This window comes from Physella acuta, unplaced genomic scaffold (genome assembly GCF_028476545.2).
Source record: "Physella acuta isolate Inbredline_101_S28 unplaced genomic scaffold, ASM2847654v3 ptg000453l, whole genome shotgun sequence".
NCBI lineage: Eukaryota > Metazoa > Mollusca > Gastropoda > Physidae > Physella > Physella acuta.
Window position 1 is genome coordinate 180,356 of NW_026731972.1, and position 26,497 is coordinate 206,852.

Below are 26,497 nucleotides of genomic sequence, written 5' to 3' on the forward strand. Positions count from 1 at the left end.
TTATAAGTTAAACATGCTTGTTTTTATCTATAGGGAAATCTTGTTGAAAACTTGAATATTTCCTCAACGGACTGGATTATTGAAGCTACCATTAAGTCAGGAGGGAATGAATTTTCTAAGCTGTTAGGCTCAACAAGAGTTACCTTTGTGAATGGATGGGCCAACTTCACTGATCTAGCAGTATTTGGACAAGGTCGCTACACCTTGCAGTTTAGCATTGTTTCACCCCCAGAAGCTACAAATTTTTCTATAACATCCAACGTAATTGAGGTAATTATTCAGCTTTAATACATCAGTCTTTTTTTACAGTGTAATTAGCATTACATTATATAGATTTATGGTCAGGCATTAGTACTTTATAGCAACCTAAATGAGTAGGCCAGGGATTTTTAGACTTTTCTTTAGTATGACACATTGATCATTTGTGATAGAAAATTTGAACACACAATGGTTCTCTTCAAACTTTCAAATATTATTATTGTTAACAATATTGTTATAATAATTTTTGACATAACTCATAATTTCTAAATTGAATTACATTTGCTTACCTTTTTAAGCTTGTACCCGAGTTTCAGTGATAATTTTGTAATACAGTTTCGCTGCTACACATTCTATTTATAAAATCAACTATATTGTTTTTATTCTCTTTCAACCATATTAAATCCTGTATTAAAATTTGAATAGATCTTTGGGCTAAAATTAAACCCTTCTGCTAATCTGACTGCTGCTGTGCAAATTACAAGTCAATCATTTAACCTAACTGTTGGAATTACTGAAAAAGAAACTGGATTACAGCTTCTCAAGACTCTATGGACAGTAAGTATTATTTGATTAAAAAAAAAACTATTCCTTTTATTAGGTCTAATAAAATAAATACTTTGCTTCAGATTCTATTTAATAAAAAAATGTCACTGTTTTATTCTACATACTTAAATAATTAAAAGTAATTCATTATAATATTCAATTTAATGTGAACACTTCTATAAAAACAGAATCTTCAATGGAAAGCAAATGTGACAATTTGGCCTGACAAAATCTATAGTGGAAGCTTAAGTGGAACTGCAACAGTAAATTTGGATTCTTCAACAGGTCTGTTTCAACACTTACATTTTAAAAAGAAATACCTACCAACACCTCATCTAATGATAAATGCTGAACAAAATAAAATTGCTTTTAACAATACAAAAGTATATCTACATTTTCTTAAGTCTTAACCTAGGAATATTAAGAGTGATTTTTCTGTATACACAGTGTCAAGTTTGTGTATAATTTTGTTCTATTTATAGCCACTGCAGTTTTCTCTGACCTGGAGCTTGACCAACCAGGCACTTGCCCAGTTTTAGTGACAATAGTGTCAGAACCAGCCATATATACAACAAAAATGGTGGTTTTTGTTAATGTGGTGACTCCAGCACAGAGAAGCCTCAGTGTAGAAGAAAGACACAGCATAGAGATCAAGTTTGACATTAAATATAATGAAACCACAGCCCTCTACTGGGCTACACAGGTCCGCAACTACTACAGCATACAGCCAGAGATGCGCATAGTTAACAGCACTTATCGTAGAGGTAATATTTTTTAAAGTGTTTTTTTTTTAAATTATATATTTTTACATCATTACTTAATATTTTGTAATTTTAATACTGATTTGTGCTTATAAATTTCTTAGTTCCTGGCAGTCTGTTTGTATCCTTGCTAATTGAGGCTACAAAGAAAGGCTTCAATGACACATTGACGTTGTTGTGTGGTGACATTTCATCCAACAAGACGTTTACTTTTAATACAACTGTAGCATCCATATCCAGATACATGACAGTTGATGATAACACCTATTTTGGTGTTAAATGCGGTGGTCTTATTACCATGGTAAGTTTGTGTTTTTTAAACAAATTTTTTTCCTCAGTATTTAGTACAACAAATTAATGTTAATATAATTTTTTTAGAAATTTAGAATAGTTGCCTATTTTTTTTTACTTTTTTAAACAAATTTTTATCCATATATTTTCAGGAAAATAAAAGAAATCTAGAACCTGTTGCAGAAATTAAAACTCCAAATCGCCTGACAAACACTTCTGTGTTGGTGGAATTGTCTCTGCAAGATTTGGATACAAAAACTATTCTAACTGATTTGAGCTGGGGAGTAAGTCAATTGACCAGAAAAAATTTATAATAAAAACAGCTTGTTTTTTAAATTCATTCTTCATTTCCTCCTAATTAAACTACATTTTAGTAATTCCATTCACATTATATTTAAAATAAAAGGATAAAATCATACATTAATTTAAAATAAATTTACTTAACTTAATGTACATTTTTCAATCATTAAGTCTTTTTTTTTTAAAAAACAAAGCTTGCATTATAAACATTCATTCTATAAATACATTATAATGAATTTATTTCTTTTAAACAATGTTAGTAACCCATTATTTAATTTTTAGGATTACATGTGGACAGCAACTGCAATTAAGTTGCCAAACTCTCCATATCAAGGCAATCTAAGTGGAAACACCACTGTAATCTTGGATCCTCTAACTGGTTAGAGTTTTAATGAAAAATATTTCCTTTTTATCTTCTACATCATTCTACTAATGCTATCTTCTTTTCTTTTTTAACATTTCAGAAAAAACCCACAAATGAATTTTTTTAAAGTTAACCATATTCTATACAGTTTTATCTTAAAAAGCACTTTATTTTTTATTTCTAATAGTATAATTTAAACATTTCCTTTAACATTTTTTTCAGATAGTCTGTAATAGTGAACACACTATTCCTGTTGTTTTAATAGATATTTTTTTTACTAAATTCATTCCCACACATATATAAGTAAATATAGGCTATATAAATAAATAAATAAATAAATAAATATATATATATATATATATATATATATATATATATATATATATATATATATATATATATATATATATATATATATATATATATATATATATATATATATATATATATATATATATATATATGGCTAAATGTTTGTTTATATACAATTTTTTGTAAATACCATGCAGGTAAAGGTGTTTTAGGCTTAAAGCTTGATAAAGCTGGTAAATGTCAAGTATTAGTGACCATTTCATCCAAACCAAATGACTACAACCTGACCAAAGTGGTTGATGTTGATGTCATGACCCATGATCAGTTCAATCTGAAAGTAGAAGAGAAACATGGCTTAGAACTGAAGTTTGATGTGGAATACGATGAAGCACGAGCACCTTTCTGGGCAGCTCAAGTCCGCAACTACTATAGCCAAAATTCACATATGCGAATTGTTGGTGAAACCTGGCGCAAAGGTTGGTTTAAGAAAAACAGGTCGTTTAAAAACATGTACTAGAATTTACCATCTTAATTTGTTTTTAAATAATACTTAAATTTATTGAAATGGTATCTAACAAATTAATATATGTTAAGTAACTGAGATGTGAGAAGAGAATTTGAAATCAGATTTAGATGTCAAAAGCACAAATCTGATATGGAATTGTTTTATTGTTGACAAGTGGACCAGTCCAACTGCTGAATTACATTATAAAATAATTCAATAAATGTTGTCTGTAATGGATACAAATAAAATATTTTTATTAATGCAAGTTTTTTTTTCACCATCAGGAAGTTTAATTGTTACATTACTGATTGAGGCTACCGCCACTGGATACAAAGAGACCTTGACCACCATGTGCAGTGACATCAAGTCCACTACAACATTTACCTTTGACAGCCTTAGTGCCCCAATGGTTGGCTACATGAAAATTGATAACGTGGACTACATTGGTGGTGATACATGTGGTGAACCTGTGCTTGTATGAAAAGATTTTTTTTTTGTACACACGTTAATAGTTTATCTTTTAAAAATAATCTGTTTAAAATTAAGATTCAATTTTAGATTAAATGAGATTAATTAAAATTATATTAGTATATCAATATTTTTATTATAACAAAAGAAATTCTTCATTTTAAATTATTCTATAAAGATAATGTCATTTTGATGTCAAAAAAATATAATGAGAACCACCTACTTAGAATGATATCATAAAAAATTCTGTATATTTCAGCCCTTGGATAAAGAACTAGAGACAAAATACATCATCATAATTGTTGTGCTGAGTGTTGTTGTGGTAGCCCTTGTGGTGTTGTTACTTGTCTACAAGTTCTATCTCAACCCCAAGGCCAAAACTTGTAAGTTAAAATAATTTTATATTAAAATGATGAATTATATTTTTAGATAAGTTTTGAAAACAATCTTTTTTTGATGTTACGAAACTGATAGAGGACAAGTATGAATATTTTTCCTTTTTTTTTTTCAGCTTCAACACCATCTGGTAGCACTGCCTATGTAAACCTGCTCTACAGAGAAGACACCTCCGCCAGCATGAAATCCAATAACTTCATCGTTCCACATGTGCCACCTGCTCAAACTATGTTATTTACAACCACTAATACAATCAAAGAAAATATACAGAGCACTTAATTCCAATTTCTGATGACCAAATGTATAATTCATGTTTTAAAACTTTTCTACAATAACCAATAATATTTAATCCAAATAGTTTCTTTATAGAAAAATTGTTGATGATTTTTATTGTAGATATATTCTATCAAAATAACTTTTTTGATAATTGAAATACAAAGTAATACATTTTTTTTATTTAATAGTAATAACTTACAAAAACATTTTAAGCTAAGAAATACCATCCAATTTTTAATGACAGCTCTATTAAGGCCCACTGTTTTTATTTAGTTTAAAACCAGTCCTGTAAAGGCAGTTTTCAAACAAATAGAAAAAAAAAATGATTTTATAAATTAGTTTCTTGTTCATGTGTAACTGCTGATGTAATATTTTTTAATAATTTATTCCTTTTGTTATTTAATTCCTTTTCTTGAATATAGCAAAGTTTTTAAAAATTACTTTCTTGTTGAAATTTATAAGTAAAATAGTTAAGTTTTCTGCTTCCTGTGATGTTTTTACAAAGATTTTTCAATATTCATATACCTTTTTTGACGACATTCTTTTTTGAGTGTAAATTGTTTGTTATATTTAACCTCTGTTTCTAAAAGAGTTATTGTATTTCTCCCAGCTGTGATAATTTTATACATTTTAAAAAATAAAGAATTTTTAACTTTTTTCAAACTGTTCTTTTTATTTATACATTAGTGTTTATGTTTACTCTGCTTCAAAGAGATCATGCACATATAATTCATTATGTTATATGAATGAGAGGGGTGGAATCAATGTAATTTCCACAAACAATCCACATAAAAGTGAAAAGCAGACATTTCTAGGAAATCTCATAACAATCAAAATGAAGGTTTTAATGGGGATGGATCGGAAACACTTCGCATAAAACAAAATTGCTACACTGCCAGACAGGCACTAGATTGGAATACCCAAGGAAAGAGGAAAGTAGGTAGACCAAAACAAACTTGAGAAACATCAGCTGTCAGTGAAGCAGAAGCAGCCGGAATATCATGGGCCCTACTTAGAGGAATCACCCAGAACTGAGTACAACGGAGAAGTGGGGTTACATCCCTAGGCTCCACAGGAATGATGATGATAATGGAGATTTAAAAACAACGAGCCGACCTGTGGCGTATCATACGCCGCTATTTAGTTGTTTTATTTTCTACTTTTCAATAATTCATAATTTGTGAATTCGACAGTACCAATGCTGCCACTGAAAATATTTGCTTTAAAATACTATCAGTTGGTCGTTAAGGACGATAAACCCCCCCACCCCCCCCCCCGTGAAAGCAGCCTCCTCTTAATTACCTCCCCTAAGTTTAAAATAGTTTCAAACTAAATTATCTGCCCCTAATAGGCGTCACTAAACCCGGCTGTACGATTGTATACATTTAGCGTGAACCAAAGCTCACCAGACCATGTGGGGGTGGGGGAGGTTGATTTATGCCTAGTGAAGAAGAGAGGGGACTGCAAGGCGCGCTTACAGCTTGTTTTCTAGGGTCTCCAAGAAGAGAATTATATATATATATATAGATTGTGCCATGATAAACGATAATTTTGTTTAGAAAGTTATCCATGCTAGAATAAATAGAGCTGACTACGCATCCACTGTTCTGCAACCCATTTGACATCTCTACAACAACATATTAGGATTTTATTTTCAAATGTTGTTGCATGGAGCAGAGACATGGTGCTTCCAAGGCCATCACAAACAAGATACAGACCTTGATTAACAAATGTCTCTGACAGATTCTGGGTTTGAGGTGGCAGGGCTAAGTGCTAACATAGACATGTGGTGAAGGACAAGACACCACATCACAGATAAGGAGGAAGTGTCCCTAGGTGGGGCATACATTGCAACAGGCAGGCACTAATGTGGCAGATCAGGTGCCCAACACAAATGTGGCAGATCAGCTGCTGGAGATGGTGGCAAACACAGATGTGGATGACTGAGTCTTCTCAAAGAATGGAGTACCACAGGGATGTCTAGGGAGATAACAAAATACACAGCCAGGTACTGGGTAACGTGGAAGATTAAGGTCAATGACCTATGCTCCACACTGAGTTAAAAATACTAAAACAGTGGTTCTTAACCTTTTCGAGTTTCATAACCTCACCAGTTTCACATGGGCATTCACCAAACCCATCTTAATAAATCTAGTGTCAGCAGTGACAAAATCCAATAGTGAGACAGACTCACTGAACCCCTGGGGTTCAATCTAACCCAGGTTAAGAACCACTGGACTCAAATAAGTAACTTAGCATAATGTACTTACAAGTTATAAGAAGTAAAAATAAAAAAATTCAATAATAAATTGTGAAGTACAAAGTAATTTTATTTTTTAATTTTAGTGATTATAAGTACTTTCCTGGAATGTGTAACTTACTATTTACATTCAAATTACATATCAACAAAAACATGCACCACAGGAAAGTTCTACTGACCCAACAATTTATACATAAATGATTGTAGTTGATACATATTTTTAAAAATCATCTACACTGAAAATTTAAGGATATTTTTTTTTTCAAATCATAACAGCAATGTAACTTTTCACAGTAGGCCTGATGGAAAAAATTAATATTTCAAAAAACTTTAAACCCATAAATTGAATATATTATCCATGTTATAGTTATACTGGAAAATATATTTTACATGTGTTTTACTTCTCCAAAAATATTCTTTACAATTTTACAGCTTTTATATTTAAGGCATCATTTATCTTTTACAAATTAATTCTTTGTTGCTTTTTTTAGTGAATATATTGCAAATTTCAACACAAAAATATACACTGAGATAAAGCACTCCAAGAGATCCAAAGATTAAAATTTTACAATCATAAAATAGAGAGAATATGGCAGAGTTTGAAATTAAATGTGCTAGTAAAAAATTATGAAATGAAAATTACACATCTAAAAGAAAACCTATTCTTGATTGTAACAATATTTGAATTTAATTATTTTTTTACACCTATAAATTAAAAAATATAAACTGCATGTTACAAAAACAGATTTCAAAGTATGTAAAATCAAAATACTACAATAAAACAGTCTTCTAATAAAAAAAGCAAAATAGAATGTAGTTAAAGTTCCAAAAACCTAGAAAACAATTGTCGAGCATAGTTTTTTTATTTCAGTACATATTTCACAACCATAATTTTGAACTACAGAACAGAATATCAACTGGCTTTAAAAACAAATTAGACAAAAATGATATCATAAGGTGCATCAAGATGAAAGTAAATTATAATCAGTATTCACTTTCAAAAAAATTATTATCTAAAAACATTCTGACTTTGAATTGTAACTACTTCATTATGTTTGTTATATGCCAACCAACCATCAAAACAGTTATTGAACTGCATCATTAAAAACTATTTTAAGACATTGGACTTTGAATAAAACCACAGAAAATTAAAGATAGAAACAGACTTTGGGGTTTAAATCCATTGCTGCAGTTTGAGTGTGCCAGACAAACAGTACTTCCGCTCTAGCAGTTATATTGTACAAAATATCTTGTTTTACTGTAAATGTTTTCTATAAACATTCACTAAATTTAAATCATATCAAAATATCTATACAGGCCCAAGTGCTGCATAGTAGTATAAAATAGTTTCTGTGGAGAACACTGGATTGCATTCCCAGCAAATCACTAGACATTACAGTTCCATTATTTTTGGCTAAGTTTTTTTTACAGTTTGGATGAAAACATCTACTACATAAACTGATGAAAAAAAAACCATTCACAATTCACATACATCATTTGGTTCACTGAAAAGAGCAACAGGTATTTATGTGAATAATACACATTTATAAAACTTATCAAAATTTTTTTATTTACTTTACATTGGTTAAAAATAAGATACATTTATAAATATAGTTAAGATCTGAAATAGTAAACAAGCAAAAAGGTTGTCAGATTTTAAGATATGTTTCTAATATACTTTACTGATAGCATGTTGCATAATAAAAATGTTATTGTACAATTTTAACAAATAGTTTTTTTTAAAAACAAAGAGAATGAAAGAGTAGTACAACATAACATCAAGCAACTCAAATTTTATCAGATCTATATAAACCAACAAGGAAATATGTAGTCCAATCATAATCAATCTTAATAATTAAAATATTTTTTTAAGTATTTGATAATTTTCAAGTTAGCATAATTATTAAAATTACTGTTATTAATGTGAATGTAAACAATAATGAGATCTTACAGTAAAATATAATCCTTTCCATTAGTTTTATGAAAGTAAGAACTTTATCAAAACAATAGAATGTTGATGTTTAACAAAATATTTTTAAATTAAAAAGGTGTTAAAAAGGTTCTAAAAAAAGGATTATGCAGATTATGCATTGTAATGAGTTTGTAATCAGTCTTTTAATTTTATTCAATAACATCACAAGTAAAAGGTAGGAAAGAACAATGTTCCAAAAGCAAAATAAAAAAATAAAAGCCCAAAACCAAAGCACATATTTGTTGAAAGATGACACGTTGGGATTCCCAACAATAAACAACGGAAAGTGGAAAATTATTTTCAACTTAACAGAGAAAACCAAGTGGAAATAAAATACAAGGAACTCAATAAGAAAGACTAAAAAAAATTAAAATACAAACGCCAACAACAGCATGATTTTTCAACTTTAAGGAGCTGAAAAAGTGAATTACAATTTGACCCATTTCATGTTAACCAGCTATTTAAATACGTTGTTTAATAGCATTTAACCTTAAGAACATATAACACATTCAGTTTTTTTCTAGGCATATCAAAATAAACATAACAAGGTTTTCACAACCATTCAGAAAAGTTGTTTGGTAAATGCTTTGAAAAAATATATCTGATCACCATTCCTTTCAACTTCTAATATACAAAATGAAATGTTTAACAACAGATAATAATAACAGTAACACAAAGTTTTCCACAACTCAAGTCAGTGAAGGAAAAAAATGTACACAAGAAGTTATGCTAACAGCAATAACAAATAAATAAGAGTATTGTTAACATACTGGAATAGCGCAGGAGAGGTCTGTAGGTGATATGTAATGTTAACCTAACAATGTAAGCCAATTCATACGTAAAAAACAGTGACTTCTTTGACGACCTGGAACATGACTTGCAAAATTGAATATTGAGAGACCTTAGAAACAAACAAGGCAGACAAGAGATAACTAGACATGTATCCAGCGCCCAGGTGCTGTTTTAGTATTTGTCTGCTTACATGATGTTGGGCATATTCACGCAAGGCCACAGAGCTACTGTTATTTAAAAATTCATTGTTTTTGGAATGATTTTTTTTACATAAATATAATAAATATAACTTGTCAGTTTAAACTGCCAAAATATTTTAAGTGAAAACATGTAAACTTTCTTTAAAAATGTAAACAAACAATACTAGATAAGTTTTAAAAATATTCATTTTAGTTTAATCCATTGTAATGCTGCCATTTAAAAGTTGCAATTTTTTTTTTTGCTCAATAGAATAAAATTATGTGTTTTATGTGTTTTAGAAACCTTATTTAAATTTTGTGTATATTTTAAAACTGAAAATTATTTTTTCAAAACAAAAATTATGTAATTAAAATTTGTTTAGCAGCCAGTGCTGAATAAAGGCAGTCAACAAAGCAAACACATTTTATCATGTTTCTTTTAGCATATAAGGACAATGTGGGTAAATATATTAGTTTGGTAATAGTTTGAATATAAGAAGATATGTATTTAATATGTTATTCAGAACAGGCAGTATATTGTTAATAAATTATGTACAGAGTTTAAATTCTATGTTACATCTTCCATTCAGTCTGCAGTCCAACGTATCAACCTCGTACACATGAATAAATAAAGCGCTCACTCTCACAGTTAACTTCTGGGGGCCAGTGGTTTCAAATCATCCCCAGCTGCCAGCGCCTCAGGACAATGCACCATAACTCTTGCTACCAGGCCATCAATGTAGGTTTTCATATCTGCGTTTTCTTGTTTTAATGCTGCAAAATAACATATATTAGTCAATTCATCAATAAATTAATTTTTTTTAAAAATGTTTTTTAAAAAATACAGCAACATAGGCTATATTTATACATATTTATTATGTTATTAAATAACATATATTAGTTAATTCATCAATAAATGTATTTTAAAAAAAATGTTTTTAAAAAAATACAGCTACATAGCCTATATTTATACAAGAAATAAAAATGTATCACCTTGATTTTCTTTGTGCAAACGTAAGATCTCAGCTTGAAGTTCAGCTTTCTCAGCATCTGTTGAGTGGGTTTTAATACATTATAAAATGAGAATATCTTCTTCATGAAAAACATGTTGCAAATAGAATAATAAATTAATTATTCATCATAACTATTATGACAAGACTAGACAATACTTTGAGGCATACCAACCCCCTCTCCCTATGAACAACACAACTCACTCTTCTTGCTGTCTGTATCCTTATTTGTATCTACCACAGATTCACTAGCTGTCCGAGTGTGTTTCTGGTAATTTTTCTTGAACTTCCCACCAGGACTTGAGGTGCTACTTGATGCTTCCCCTTCACAAGACACATGAATTCTGGGTAAGGTGGCAGAGCCTGACAGAGGGATTGTTTTTCTTTGTCTGTCCTCCTGGTAAGATTGAGAAGATTTTTTTCTTATACATAAGTAAACACTCATCCCTTTTAAAATTAATAAAATAACTTTATCTCTAAATATAATAACAGGTGGATACAAGTCTTCAAGTTACATGTTGGGTATGGGGGTATAAAAGAATCTATTGGAGGGTATAATGGACAGCATGGTCAGAAGGTAAACAGAAAGTCTCCAGTTCGGATCCCATGTTAGTCTTAGAATGTCCCTGAATCTACCCAACTCTGATGAGTACCTGAATAGTGAACAGCGTAAGGGATAATAAAGGTGACTGGGCACATAACTGACCACACTATCCCTTGATATGTTGAGGTCACATAAGCAGATGAATTATACTCCATCTGCCCTTATGACTGCCAGGACTGAAAGAGTACCTTTTACCATTGAATATAAGTTACACTATAAATTGAGTGTAAACTATATTACTCATGTTGTGTTTGATGAAATATTTGGGTTAAGCCGTACCTGATTGAGTGAAGATGACCGCTCTATACCAACAGTGACTTCTTTCTCTGTGGTCACCTTGTTTTCAGCAACTGGAGACTTGTCTGCTAAACTTTCAGCCAAGGCTGAGTTCTTTCCTCGGCTGGATATGGACCCATTTTCAGAGATCTTTTTATCTGGCAGAGGGGTTGTGGTTGCAGATCTATCCACAAATGTGAAGATGTTTTTGATGACATTTTGACCCCCCGAGGCTGTCTCAATCCAGAGGTCCCCCTTCCCTGCTGCGGTAGGTTTGGTGGTCACATAGATTCTATTCTCCGACTCAAACTCTATAGTGTCTACAAGCTCTGAACCACACAGTATCAGCTCTAAAATATCAGATTTACCCAGGCCTAAGTTCCGGCCTTCCAGGACTATTCTGGTTCCTCCGTGTATGGAGGCCATGTTGGGGACAATGTGTGTGACCACTGGGATTTCCCGTCCAGTATTGTCTAAACCAGATCCCAGACTAGGGAAACGGAGACTGAAGCGTTTATTTTTACTCCCAGGCTGGTCTTCATCTAGCTGTTCCGTACTGCCGTTAAATCTACCCAGATGAAAGATATCATGAATGGACTTGGAGAGTTTTTTGTTAAAGTTTGCGAGGGAGCTGGACTTTCTCTTTTCATCTTTCTCTTCTTTTTTCACCGTCCCCGGTGAGGGTGAAAAGTTTTGTTTCAGACGTTGAAAGCCTCTAAGCTGGACGCCGCCGTTGTTTGACCTGATCTGAGGGGACATCATCACTGGCCTCTGCTTGGACACAAAGCACTGGAAGATTAACTCCCCCTGGGGTGCCGGGCACTTTTTGTGAGGCTTGAGGGGAGACTTTTTTACAACGCCTTTGACTGTGAGAAGGGAGGCAACTGGGATGATAATCTGTCCAAGAACATCATCCTTTTCAGTCACAGTGAAGAAAACATGGTCGCTTGCATTGGTTACGTGGCTGGTGACAACAAGAGAAGATTTAGTTTCACACATGACACAAGTTTAAGGTCTTCTACAATAATGGTTTACAATTAAGTTACATTTTGTGTCTACATATGTATATATTTTAACCCTTGAAACAAAAATAATTGCAGAAAGAAAGCCTTTTATAGCTGGGAAAACAATGTTAACATGTTCAAAATTTTCGAAAAAATCTGTAAAAAAAAATCTGTCAAAATGTAAGACTGTAACTTACACAACAGACTCTTCATTCCAGTCTGGGTTGCCAGTGGCTTCTTTAACAACAGTTGTTCTGTACTTCTTAGTTCCAACACCAAAAATAACGGAGAATTTATGCCTCCCTGCACACACAAAAAAGATTACGTTACAAGTTTTTAAAAAAATGTACTTTAAGTTATTACAACTTTCTTGTTGCAAATGATATGTCTGTTCTGTAACAGAATCTAACTTAGTTATCTAAATACTATCTATGTAAGTTATACTAAAATATATTATTTGAGATGTCTTTACCTGGCTTCTTCCCTTGCAGTCCCCTAGCTCCATGTACTGGAATGAGATAAAAATGATATTTAGTTTTGCTATATGTATCAATATGTTCTGGGTTAAGTATCAATAGTTTCTAGGCTATAGATTTTAAATAATTTACAGTATAGCAGAGTTGAGTTCTTATCAGTGAATTTGACCTTAACAAGTATAAGTTTTGTTGGCATGTTTTAATCTCCACATAACTGATATTGTAAAACTTGCTGATTAAGTGAATGTATGAATACTCTCAATCTGTTTGTTTAAATAAGAACATTGTGTTTTATTTGTGTTTATTTCCAAATGTTTATAAAAACTTAATTAATTTTCTAATGATTTTCTGTACAGTATTTTACCAAATAGAAAGAGGTTTCAAAGTAAAGAACATCTGGTAAACTCTAATATAAACAAACAATAGCTGTTGGAAATTATAAACATAGATGTAAACTAACATTATCTCTCTGTAAACTCTTAACACAGATTACTGAGCAAAGTCCCCTCCCCCCCCCACCCCTAAACAACAGATGTCAAACAGATTAGCCAAAGCCGTTTTGTATCAGCAGAAAACCAAATATTTGAGGAGATCTATGTTCCTGTTAAGTTCAAGGTGAAGTGACTCTGTTGAAAGCAACTTTAAACAGGATAGATCTTGTCTCTGGCTGACAACAGAAGATAAACCCAGATACACTCTATACAAGTAGACTGAGGAATGGGATATGAAAAAATGCTACAAAATTGTTTGAAACATCAACCCTTAAAATGTACATTTTTACAACCACTTATAGAGTGTTGAATATTTTATGCATGCTGGAAACATAAGAAACTGAGAAATGTTTAAAGCCAGAGATAAAAGTTTTAACCAGTTAAATAAAACTACACTGTTATATGACCTTGAAAACATGACAGTAAATATACATGTGTGTGAATATGGGGGTGGGGGGGGGGATAATGGTGAGTGTTAAAAACGGGCTGAATAGATTGTTATCAGTGCAGAATTTCTGCTAGACTGGGTCAAAGAAAATGTTTTGTAAGTTCCAGTGTGTGAGGATAATAGCCGGCATTCCGTCCCATACAGTGTGTTTAAGTCCCATACAGTGTGTTTACGTGGATGAACATCCTATTATGCTGGGAGGACACGCTGTCAGACACGTTGGTCTGCCTTAGGTATGTGGTGCCCAGATAAACAGGTGACGTGGTCCTGTCTCCCCCATCTACAGGGGAACACACATTTGTAATGGAAGCTTGTGTAAGGAAAGACTCGCCCCCCCCCCCCCCCAATCACGTACAGAACAGTAATTAAAGCAACTAAACATCACGATTTAGACCGACCCTCCCCTGGATTTGACGTAACCACTTCCACAAAGACGACAAACAATCAGCTGGTCGCCCATCTTTAGCCTTTAATTAGATCACGTGACAAGCAGGTCAAACCTGTAGGACGACGGTACTGGTACGTCAAGTGTCAACTACACTCATTGTTCAATTCTCACGTCTGCTTTACCGTGTCCACGCTAGCCTAGTAATGGTGTAGAGCGGTAATTAGCCTAAACGACACGGTATTGTTATATCTGGTAACTAGGCGAGGTCGTGGGACAAGCTGAGTCTTACAGTAATTTATAATGGAGTGTTGAATTCATGGGCAGGTAAGCGGGCTACACAGTATCCACATACCACAGACACATTGGAGCGTGCAGGATCGATGGGCTGCCCTCACCCGGAATGTTTTGGTTGGGAGACTGGGGAGTTGGCAACCAAGTAAACAATACTGTCAATACATTTTCCTTCAGCTGATGCAAGCTTTGTCGCAATCACAGACCCACTTTATAATAGTGCATGGGTTTATTCTAGACCAGGCCCACTCTATAGGCCTACATCAGCATGGGCGCTCGTCTTGAATTATATTTATACAAATGAATTATCTGAAGCCAAAAACAATATTCTTAGCGACAAGTTTTAAGTCGGTTATTTAAAACAACATGACTACATTTATTTGACTCTATTTTTAACCCTTGGAATGCTGTGTTGTCGGAATGCTCGTGTTTGCTATCCTATTATAATAAGCGCATCGTGTTCTACTGCTTATTTCGTCGACACGCACGGTAAACGAGTTACACCATCTTATGCGTCTATGACGGGCCCTATGACCTTTTCTTCAGGATCAGCCCGAATAAGCACGACCGAAAAATGAATTGTATTCTTTATATAAATCGACCATTTAGAAATACTATCAATGTAAAAGTATAAAAATGAACCTGTTTACGTGCACACATTTTAAAATGTTTATGTGGGGTATACATAGCAACATAGTGTTTGTACAATGCAGGCTAGGCTTACTAAACATAGGCTGACGTATAGTGTAGTTAAACAAGGAAAGTCTACAAGACAGGAAGGGTTCAAGGGAAGTCTACAAACAGGAAGGCTTCGGTGTTTACAAGGAAGTAGAAATATGGCACAGGGAAAACAAAAATAAGACGCAATAATAAATCCAATCGTCCATCGATTTGGTAGTAACCCCGCCCCCTCTCGTGACTTTATAAGGTTGCTGTCAATCTTATCAATAATTTGAATGAAAGTCATTATGACAATATCGATTGTTGACGTAATGAGTTGAGGACACGCATAGCCCAACAGGTAGTATGGGGGTCGTCTTTTAACTAGCTAATGGTTTGCTCAACTGTAGGTCTACACGCAATAAGTCATCAAGGCGACATTCACATGGCCGACCCTGCTCACATTTTTAACCACCCACCTGACGTGACAATCTGTAACCACCCATCTGACGTGACAATCTTTAACCACCCGCCTGACGTGACCATCTTTAACCACCCACCTGGCGTGACAAACTTTAACCACCCACCTGGCGTGACAAACTTTAACCACCCACCTGACGTGACAATCTTTAACCACCCGCCCGACGTGACAATCTTTAACCACCCGCCTGACGTGACAATCTTTAACCACCCGCCTGACGTGACAATCTTTAACCACCCACCTGACATGACAAACTTTAAACACCCGCCTGACGTGACAATCTTTAACCACCCGCCTGACGTGACAATCTTTAACCACCCACCTGACGTGACAATCTTTAACCACCCGCCTGACGTGACAATCTTTAACCACCCACCTGACGTGACAATCTTTAACCACCCACCTGACGTGACAATCTTTAACCACCCGCCTGACGTGACAACTTCTCTGGCACACACACATGGAACTGTGACAAACCCAATATAACCGACGAGGTGACCCGTGGCTATGATACGCCGCTATTTAGTTGTTTTTTTTTCTCTACTTTTCAGTAGGCCTACTTCATAGTGAATTCGACACTACCCTCCCTTCCTTTAGTTTCAGATCGCTTAAAAGCTAAGTTATCTGCCCCTAATAGCCGTTACTAATTCTACCCGGCTCTACGATTGTAAACATTCGGGGTGAACCTTAGCTCACCAGAATGGTGGGGGTGGGGTGCTAGCTATATGCTTAGAGAGCGGGTGTGTAACGGCGTACGTTTATGCATGGTCTCGCAAGGTCCCCATGAAGAGAATTATATAAATAGATACTGAATCGATATGAGAATACTAAACATAATCCTGCCCTTCACGCATTGACAAACTGCGACAAACCCAATATAACCAATACTGAATCGATATGAGAATACTAAACATAATCCTGCCCTTCACGCATTGACAAACTGCGACAAACCCAATATAACCAATACTGAATCGATATGAGAATACTAAACATAATTCTGCCCTTCACGCATTGACAAACTGCGACAAACCCAATATAACCAATACTGAATCGATATGAGAATACTAAACATAATCCTGCCCTTCACGCATTGACAAACTGCGACAAACCCAATATAACCAATACTGAATCGATATGAGAATACTAAACATAATCCTGCCATTCACGCATTGACAAACTGCGACAAACCCAATATAACCAATACTGAATCGATATGAGAATACTAAACATAATCCTGCCCTTCACGCATTGACAACACCGTCAGCGGGTGTTTGGAGGGTAAAAACATGAGTCAACCAAACTTTGGTTGTAAAACGTAAAAATGGGATCAAGAGCACTTTACTGAGTGAAAAATGGAAGGCAACTTGAAAGTTAACGGCACACATATAAAATGTCATTTCAACCTAAGCAGTAGGCCGACAACGTGAGATTGTTGAGGACAAGTGGAAGAACGGGTGCACTGTATTGGTATATCCTGACATTAACGTGAGATATATTCACTGGTTTAAGACAGGCCTTCGTGAGAGGAGGAGGGAGGAGGTGGGGGGGGGAAGTGTCCATACAAAACGTCACACCCCAGAGAACATGCGACGTATATAATAATTTTTTAATTAATTAGGAATCGACTTTTTAATTCTGGTGAGAATCAGTATTTGTGTGTGAGGGGTGTGGGGGTAAAGGCGTGTAACTTGCGTCATTATTGTGACAAGTGCCGATTCAGAGGTGGGGGTAAAAAGCGCGACTGCATTAATGTGCGGCCCTTTAATTAGCTAATGCCTACCATCTACCACCGATTGTTGTGAACAGATACGCCACTTACATTACATTGGTCAAATAACCAAGTAAAACGTCGCCTTTATGCCGCTTTCTTTCTATTCCATTGTAAAAACCAACAAACAAAACGTTGCAGGTAATTAGGAAGGCTGAGCAACAGGTGGACAACTTAACGCTGGACTAACAAACGGCTATGTCAACAGTTCGACTCATCAAACAGGATTAAAGTGGGCCAACCTGTGGAGAACATGCCGACGCTAATTTTGGTGGCGTTCTGATTCAACAACAACAACACGTGGGAAAGTCTCTAATCTTGGTGGTCTCTAATCTTGGTGGCGTTCTGATTCAACATCAACACATGGGAAAGTCTCTAATCTTGGTGGCGTTCTGATTCAACATCAACACATGGGAAAGTCTCTAATCTTGGTGGGGTTCTGATTCAACAACAACACACGGGAAAGTCTCTAATCTTGGTGGAGTTCTACAACAACACACGGGAAAGCCTCTAATCTTGGTGGAGTTCTACAACAACACGTGGGAAAGTCTCTAATCTTGGTGGAGTTCTACAACAACACACGGGAAAGTCTCTAATCTTGGTGGAGTTATACAACAAAACATGGGAAAATCTAATCTTGGTGGGGTTATACAACAAAACATGGGAAAATCTAATCTTGGTGGCATTTATGAGTGTTCCAAGTCATCGGGTAAAGTTCGAAGTCCCGGGCAGTAGGGGCTCAACGGCTTGGTACACCAACACATCCACGAGAGAAAACTTAAGAATCAAACAACTGCTGCATTGTAGTTTGTTCTTACAAGGACAAAAACTATTGAAGCATATCCAGAAAAAAAAAAGTCTGAAATCGGAGTCAATGGCCTGTATGGCGCATAATACGATGACAAGTAATGCTTAGTTGTGTTGGGTGAAATCTCTTTGAACACTACAATTAAGAGAGAAAAAGAAGGTGTCGTTCAGCAATAGGGAGTCTAAGGCATGCATTTGTTCACCTATGTATTCCAACTAGTTGGTAGGTCTTTCTAGATCTACATTCTTTTATTTTCGCGAATCGACAGGTGAACTTTGTTCCGATTATCGCGAGTCAATGTTAACAGCGCTTTTAGGACGAAAGAGTCAACGACACATACATGAAGGTGATTAACTTATAGGTTAGACCAGGATTGGCAACCTCATTAAAGTCAACACCTATGTAACAATGTCACTAGAATTAGAATGTATACTGAGGGGAGATTATATTCTACTCTTCAGTGTAGAAACAAGATGTATACAAATGTGTGCCCACCGTGTATTCACTTAGTAACGTGTGTTCATTCAACAAGCCCTAGGGTACCGACTTATGGCCGACCTACACCCCCCACCCATTCTTGCTGGACAATCAATCACCTCAGGCGACTACATTGTATACATAGAAAAGTTGTATCTGAGAAGGAAAAGTAACTAAACATTCATGTAACACCAATAGTTTACTAGAGCGGGGGGGGGGGGTGTGGTCTGGGGGGAGATTTCACACACGGTACACTTTGAACGGATTAACGTCAATGGCATAGACCGATTACCAGTTCTCACAATCATTCAAGTCAATAGCCCCGGCCATTCAAATATTGAACGAAGAAGTTGGGGGGGGGGGGGGGGGTTAAAAGTTGACGCTTTAGATTGATATTGTGTCTACCTTAGAATGATTTTTTTCCAGGTATAAATCGAGTCTAACATTATTTTCCATGATATAGCACAATCTGGTGGCCATTCTATAGCACGAAGGCAATGGGATAACACAACAACCAATGGCCATGCTATAACACAACAACCCGACGGCCATGCTATAAAGAACATGATGGCCATGCTATAACACAATGACCTAGCTATAACACAACATCATAGCCATGTTGTAACACAACAACCCGACGGCCTTGTTACAAAGAACATGATGGCCATGCTATAACACAATGACCTAGCTATAACACAACATCATAGCCATGTTGTAACACAACAACCCGACGGCCTTGTTACAAAGAACATGATGGCCATGCTATAACACAACAACCCGACGGCCATGTTACAAAGAACATGATGGCCATGCTATAACACAATGACCTAGCTATAACACAACATCATAGCCATGTTGTAACACAACAACCCGACGGCCATGTTATAAAACAACACCATGATGGCCATGTTGTAACATAACCCGATTGCCAGGCTTAGCACAACCTGATGGCCATGTTATAAAACAACACCATGATGGCCATGTTGTAACATAACCCGATTGCCAGGCTTAGCACAACCTGATGGCCATGTTATAAAACAACACCATGATGGCCATGTTGTAACATAACCCGATTGCCAGGCTTAGCACAACCTGATGGCCATGTTATAAAACAACACCATGATGGCCATGTTGTAACATAACCCGATTGCCAGGCTTAGCACAACCTGATGGCCATGTTATAAAACAACACCATGATGGCCATGTTGTAACATAACCCGATTGCCAGGCTTAGCACAACCTGATGGCCATGTTATAAAACAACACCATGATGGCCATGTTATAACATAACCCGATTGCCAGGCTTAGCACAACCTGATGGCCATGCTATAACACAACAACCCGATGGCCAAGCTATAAGACAACAATCCGGTGGCCACGCTAATATATAACACAACCCGATGGCCATGCTACAACACAACCCGATGTCGAGCCACTGTGTTACCCTTTAATTAACTTACATGTCCGCCATAATGTAATCAATCTCAGAACCACAACAGTACTCGAGTATTGATCAAGCTAGAATATAATTTGGTCCACTTATTACTTAAATGAACTAATTTCTCAACTAAATAGGCTCTGATTAAGGTCTCTTGTGAAATAGATCAAGCAGACTAACAAAAATCGACCGCCCAAATAAGGAATGAACATATTTTATGACCACAACTAAATTCTGCGGATCGTAGTTCCCCATGAGTGAGCTGAGTTAAGGTATTTACAACCTGCGGTGGTGTTTACAATGTGTTAGATAAAGAAGTAAGATATTTATGACTCCTTCCGAAATGACGCCTATTTACAAGTATAATGCCTGAGGGACGGATAGAGCTACTTACAAGTTTAAAGAGGGACGGATAGAGCTACTTGCTGTCCCTACGTGCTGAACTAAAGATGGTTCTTTTCATTCACTTAAAGTCATGGGGCACTTTTTAAACTGTCGCAAGCACGATTTAGTGGGGAGTGGGGTGGGAATTAAATAGGGGAAAATACCTTAATTGTCCTTAATCCAACTAATTAATTTGATATTATATCGAAAATTGAAGGATCATGTCGGCTTTAGGTATTATTGGCTATTGCCGCCCATTATTTAACACCATATCACAGTATGATAGCAGGCCTACATATATGACAGTACACCCCTATTTAGCACACAGTGTCAGTAGACTTATACATTTGTAAAGTTCCCTTTCAGACCTTACATAATAAGACAGATGAAGTTGAGTCGATGTTTCATGAAGCGATTGTGTGGTCAGCTCTATGCTCAGCCGCCTTAACTTTCCCTGACGTGAGTCAGGCACACGACAGAGCTGGGTGAACTCTGGGGAGTCTCGAGTCTGGACAAAGGACCGAACTCGAGACCTTATGGGTAGTAGTGGAGCGCTCTACAACTCGACCACGACGTCTTAAGACGTGTACATATAACAGTAAATATACCTGATTAAAACCTGCTGTAGGACGCTAAGTAAACTACACATATGACATTACAAAGACATTATTTCTGAGTAACCTCAGCCTTCATATGACAGTAAAAATACGTGATTTAAACTTGCTATATTAGGTTATGTTAAATAAGCTACACAGGACAATACAAAGACATCACTTCTGAATAACCTCAGTTAAACACACCATAGTTGATGAAAGGGAAGGATGGGGTCAACAACAGCATACACCGTTATAAACGACAGATAGTATTTCACACAAAACAACTTTCCGTAGCAGCAACTACAATTGCTAGGTTTATTTAAGCCGTAACATTTAAATACAACCGCCGCTGACGTCAGAATACATTGTTATGAGTAATGACCCCACTTAATTTTTGTGTGACAGTCGTGTGTAGGGAATGCCGTCATACGGATGCTACCGTTGGTCGACCACAACATGAGTGTATGAGCGGGAAGGCGTGGCGTGCTTTGACTAGACAGCAGCTAGACCTAGTAGGACACGAGGGCAGATAGATCTAGCTGCAGCCAGTAGATCCGTGACTTTTCCCCCCTCACATTTTGTTGATCGTACAGCCATTACAAAACAGATATTTAATCTGCGCTTAACTAAAGTGTGCCGAGCGAGCAAAGAAAAGAAGATGATTGAAGTCTAGCGGACCCCAACAATAGTCTGTCCTTCACCGTAACCAAACACTGGCTAGGCTAGCGTGTCAACAAAAAACACTAGACACTGCTTGTTTTTGAACCGTGTTTTAAAGTTTAAAAGGTACGCTAATAGAGAAAATACCATAGGTGTTGACAACTAGAGAGATGGAGGAATAAATATACATTAGGCTAAAAGTTAATTAGATTTAACTCTAATCTACGATGTTTATTGTTTACCTATTCATGCGACAAAGAAGGTAACTCGGTACCAATATTTTCGATACTCAAATCAAAACCGTAATCCTACTTTGAGCTTCACCAAAAACAAATTTAGTGTAGTATTTTCGCGATTTTTCAGGCACCGCAAGAGCGGAGACTAAAGTGTAATGTTTTCGGAATTTAGTGGGAAGTGAATTCAATACATTGGTGACCCCCCCCCCCATTATAATGAGACATCCGTTCAGCTGCTGGACCACAGACCTGTTCTGTGTCAGCTGTCAGGAAGTTGTTGACCAAATGAGCGGCCACTAACACCTGCTGTCTTTAGCAGGCTTTAGCACCACTGGTCAGCAAACAACCCGGCCATTCTCCCCTTCAACGTCTGACAAAAAAACTTCAATAGGCTGAAACAAACACTCATTAGCTCGTCTTTTTGGTATGTGAATGAGTGAGAGCCGAGAGGACGTCTGGTCTTTGGGACGTGAATCAGTGAGAGGCAAGAGTAAAGGAAGAAATAAAACATTTACACACAAGAGAGGAAGGAGAACAGATTAAAGCAAAAAAAAAAACAAACAAAGAAAACAAACAATAATATCTAACATCATTACTATCTACTGTAGTGTGGTTTTACTTCCCATTGACAACAGTATTAGCATATCACATCCAGTGATATTAACAATGTATCATATGTGTAAGAGGGCATAGTGCTGACCACAATATCTCTTCTCATATGCCGAGGTCACAGAAACAAGAGAACTCTACTTCACTTGCCCTATAGACCGTCAGGGAACTTTTACTTTACATATAATGTGTAACATTAACAATACTAACAGCCCAATGTATCACCATCACTATCAACAGTACCACCATAAACAATCATATGTGACTATCACATAACCATACTACTTGTTTAATAGAATCAAAACAATACTTTCTCTATACTCTTTATATGAGAAAGTAAAAATAAAAAAAACATATGTTAATTTAATAAACAGAACTACCATTTAGAGCAACAGCAGATTGATATGTATCCAACCAATACCTGAACACACTGCCATCTAAATATTCCCATATAGTGTTACAGAAGTCGATTGGTAAACTGATAAAACTTCATTAAGGTCTCATATAGGTTAGTTAGAAATAAGTGAAGAAAACATTTATAGATTTGATAGGCTTATACTACTGAAAATAAAGCAAGATCTATATAAAAAACCTAAAACTGGAAACAAATTTGTGATAAAAAAAACTCACCAACTACAGTAACTTCATCAGCTTCCATTTGTTGGCACTAATATCCAAGTCTTGAACAGCAACTAGAGTTCTTTTAATAATGCTTTCCAAGCCAGCTAATTGTTTTTTTGTAAGCCAAACAGCATAATAACCTTTCAGAAAACATAGTATATATAAACCATGTATTAAGCTTTTCTATAGTTAACATTTATTTAGATTATTAATTAAAATGTGAAAACTTTAATTTTAATTTATTTTAAAAGACATAATTAAATTTTTTTTTAAAATGTATTAACATATTTTTTGAAAACTACACCTGTGATGTAACCAATTTAACAAAATGTGTGGTTTTATGAAATAGGCCTAGGTTTAGTATCAATGAATAAAAAGTGGACCACCAATAGTCAAGAAACTATACTACACAGTAAAACTACATCAGGTCTAAGACTTATTATAATAGCCTAATGCCCAGGCCTGTGAGTAAAAAGATATACAGTACATTAGACCAGCTGGTCACAACATTAAAGCAGAGTTTCTTCCAGGCATCTCTTCGGGGGGGGGGGGGGGGGGGGGCTTCGTCATCGTTCCCCCCCCCCCCCGAACGAAATGAAATTTCAAGTGCCCCCCCAGAGAAAAAAGTCTATTTAAAGATTTACTTAGGCCCTACTACTTTTAGTATAAGCAGTAGGGCCTAAGCCCTATGTAGGTAGATCTTTAAATGTATAAGTCTTTTACAGAATGTCTACAACACACCATTAGCATGACTACACACAACCAATCATCACACTCCTATAATTTTGTGATGATGTGTGATGAGGGGAAGAGTGTTCAGATAGAGTGCCTTCACACTTTTGCATTTAAAAATAGATCTAGATCTAGTAGTGTTAGAGACTGAATTTTAGTCATTTTGCATATTATATAGCGGCGATTAGCCTAAATCTGTTTTAGTAAATTGTAATATAAATTGATTAATAACGCTGACTGAACAGTGAACACAGTCAATATTTTAGAAAGAAATCAATGTTTAAAAAAAAATATCTGCCATTCAATTTTGAGAGGGTTGTAGGCTGAGGTCTGGCATCATTTTAGATGGGGAAAGTCCGGGGAGGGCGGTCTGGCTTTTTTGTGACTGATGTGTGACAGAGGGGAGACAAAAAATCAAAAATCAGTTTTAAAAAAAGCATGTCATTCACTGATGCCCCATTTGGTGAATTACTGAATGTCAAATATTAGATCTATATCTACTCACTCTCTTTGTAATCAGCAAAGTAAATTAATTTATCCGGATTTTAAAAGGTTTTATTTAAATTTATTATTAACTTTTGACTTTTTTTTTTACTTTTTAAATAAATTAGGCCATTTATTTTAAAAAAAATTAATTTAAAATAACCTTTTGTGCATACTTACTGATGGTTTTTTTTTAAAAAAAAGGAAGGTTCTAATGAAAAACAGCCATTTTAAAAACAAAAAAGAACTTAAACTAGATTCTAGGTCCAAAGTAATCACTAGCCTAATATTTTGATTTAGATCTAGTTCCTCCTGCGTTAATCATCCCGTCACCTGAATGAAGTCCCTCTGTCAACAAAACCATTAACCGGATCTGACGTAACGATGGAATTTATTTTTAGCATTGAATACAATAAGGGAAGTCACCCTAAAAATTATTATCTGAAAACAACTGTAAGAGTGTCAAGTTGTTCCCTATTTTAGAGCATGACTAGCACTAGCAGAACACAAAAGTAGCCTACATCAGTGGCTTAGCTACCGTAAAGCTAGCGTAAGCAAGGCAAAGGCCCGAAGGGGCCCAAGGCAAATAGGGGCCCTTTTTCGTCTGAAGGGGGGGGGGGGGGGGCAAATCGAAAGTTTGTCCCCGGTCGCCGGGAAGGGTCGTTACGCCTCTGAGGGGCCCACTAACACTTTTTGCATAGGGGCCCAAAAATCTTAGCTACGCCACTGGCCTACAAACTACATAGATCTAATCATCAGCTGTGTGAATCAACTACTATTTTTCAAACTATCAGATTAAAAATAACTTACATAGGAAATTTAACTTAAGTGTGTGACCGACTAATAATTTGTAGTTTGTAGATCTATAGGCCTAATTTATTTATTTTATTATTTAGGTTTAACATACTGAATATTGATTGATAAAATAAAGATATATTGGAATTTATTTATTTTTAGTTCCTAAAAAAAAAACGTTTTAGGGGGTCATCCATAAATGACGTCACACTCGTAGGGGGGAGGGGGGTCCGTAATTTTGTGACGATGTGTGATGAGGGGGAGGGGGGGTTCAGATGTTGCGACGTCACATTTTTGCATCATAAAAAAGCAATGTTAGAAAATGAATTTTAGACGTTATTTCGTGTTTTAGATAACTGTTTTAATAAATTGTAATAGTTTAGACAAGATTTTGGAAAAATATCGATGTTTAAAAAAAATTCAACTGCAATTTATTTGTCAGGGGGGTTGTATGTTGAGGTGTGACGTCATTTTAGGGGGGGGGTCTGGCTTTTTGTGACGACGTGTGACGGAGGAGAGGGGGGAGGTAAAAATCGTCAAAAAAGCGTGACGTCATTTATGGATGACCCCTTAATAACAAGCTTTTAAATTTAATAATTAATAATGCCAAATGCACCAAAAAGTAGAAAATAAATAATTGTATTTAAATATTTAATATATATATATATAATAATTAATATATTTAATAAATAATAATTAATATAACTACTATTTAAATAACTATAAAGAAAAGCGTGGGTCACTTTATTATCTATTGGATTGGATACCTTTACTTACCTAATAATATTTTAATAATTTTATTATTTAGGAAGAGACCCATGCTTTTCTTTATAGTTTAAGTCTTAAGTTATTTAATGTGTAATATATATTTAAAGAAAATTATTTATTTTCTACTTTTTAGTGCATTATTACATAAAACCTTGTTATTAAAACGTTTTTAGGAATTTTTTTTCAGTACTTTAAATTTTTTTATTTACAATAGAGAGAGTTACATGACTAAAAACCATTGTGCACCTAATGAACATTCCGCTATAATAGTGCGGAATAGTTGGGTAAGACAGCTAACTACTTCGGCCACAAT

At 35.2% G+C, this 26,497-nt stretch overlaps 2 protein-coding genes across 2 annotated transcripts in view; one reads left to right on the forward strand and one right to left on the reverse strand.

Moving 5' to 3' along the window:
• The window catches only part of LOC131943309 (fibrocystin-L), a 56,911-nt gene extending 51,798 nt beyond the window's left edge, over positions 1 to 5,113 (forward strand). Inside the window, exons 74-84 of the mRNA XM_059303339.1 lie at positions 34 to 270; positions 685 to 816; positions 993 to 1,089; positions 1,287 to 1,568; positions 1,670 to 1,866; positions 2,009 to 2,140; positions 2,439 to 2,535; positions 3,030 to 3,308; positions 3,622 to 3,812; positions 4,065 to 4,188; positions 4,317 to 5,113. Coding sequence (XP_059159322.1) covers positions 34 to 270; positions 685 to 816; positions 993 to 1,089; positions 1,287 to 1,568; positions 1,670 to 1,866; positions 2,009 to 2,140; positions 2,439 to 2,535; positions 3,030 to 3,308; positions 3,622 to 3,812; positions 4,065 to 4,188; positions 4,317 to 4,480 — 1,932 coding nt within the window. The 3' untranslated portion in view covers positions 4,481 to 5,113. The remainder of the gene's footprint in view (positions 1 to 33; positions 271 to 684; positions 817 to 992; positions 1,090 to 1,286; positions 1,569 to 1,669; positions 1,867 to 2,008; positions 2,141 to 2,438; positions 2,536 to 3,029; positions 3,309 to 3,621; positions 3,813 to 4,064; positions 4,189 to 4,316) is intronic.
• Positions 5,114 to 6,782: 1,669 nt separating this feature from the next.
• Positions 6,783 to 24,969, reverse strand: LOC131943342 (uncharacterized). Its single transcript, XM_059303405.1, has 8 exons — positions 24,802 to 24,969; positions 23,416 to 23,546; positions 13,047 to 13,082; positions 12,772 to 12,877; positions 11,574 to 12,534; positions 10,895 to 11,087; positions 10,674 to 10,730; positions 6,783 to 10,454 (listed from the first exon to the last, which is right to left on the reverse strand). Exons 2-8 carry the CDS (start codon positions 23,441 to 23,443, stop codon positions 10,330 to 10,332), a joined length of 1,506 nt encoding a protein of 501 aa, XP_059159388.1. The 5' UTR covers positions 23,444 to 23,546; positions 24,802 to 24,969; the 3' UTR covers positions 6,783 to 10,329.
• Between the last annotated feature and the right edge of the window lie 1,528 nt (positions 24,970 to 26,497).

Bases quoted from the DNA above. Each gene is read 5' to 3' on its own strand.
- LOC131943342 (XM_059303405.1), bottom strand. From the start codon at position 23,443: ATGGAAGCTGATGAAGTTACTGTAGTTG. The intron at 12,535-12,771 runs GTAAGTTACAGT...TGTTGTCACCAG, and splicing joins TGGAATGAAGAGTCTGTTGT to CCACGTAACCAATGCAAGCG. The intron at 11,088-11,573 runs GTACGGCTTAAC...CAATCTTACCAG, and splicing joins GGTCATCTTCACTCAATCAG to GAGGACAGACAAAGAAAAAC.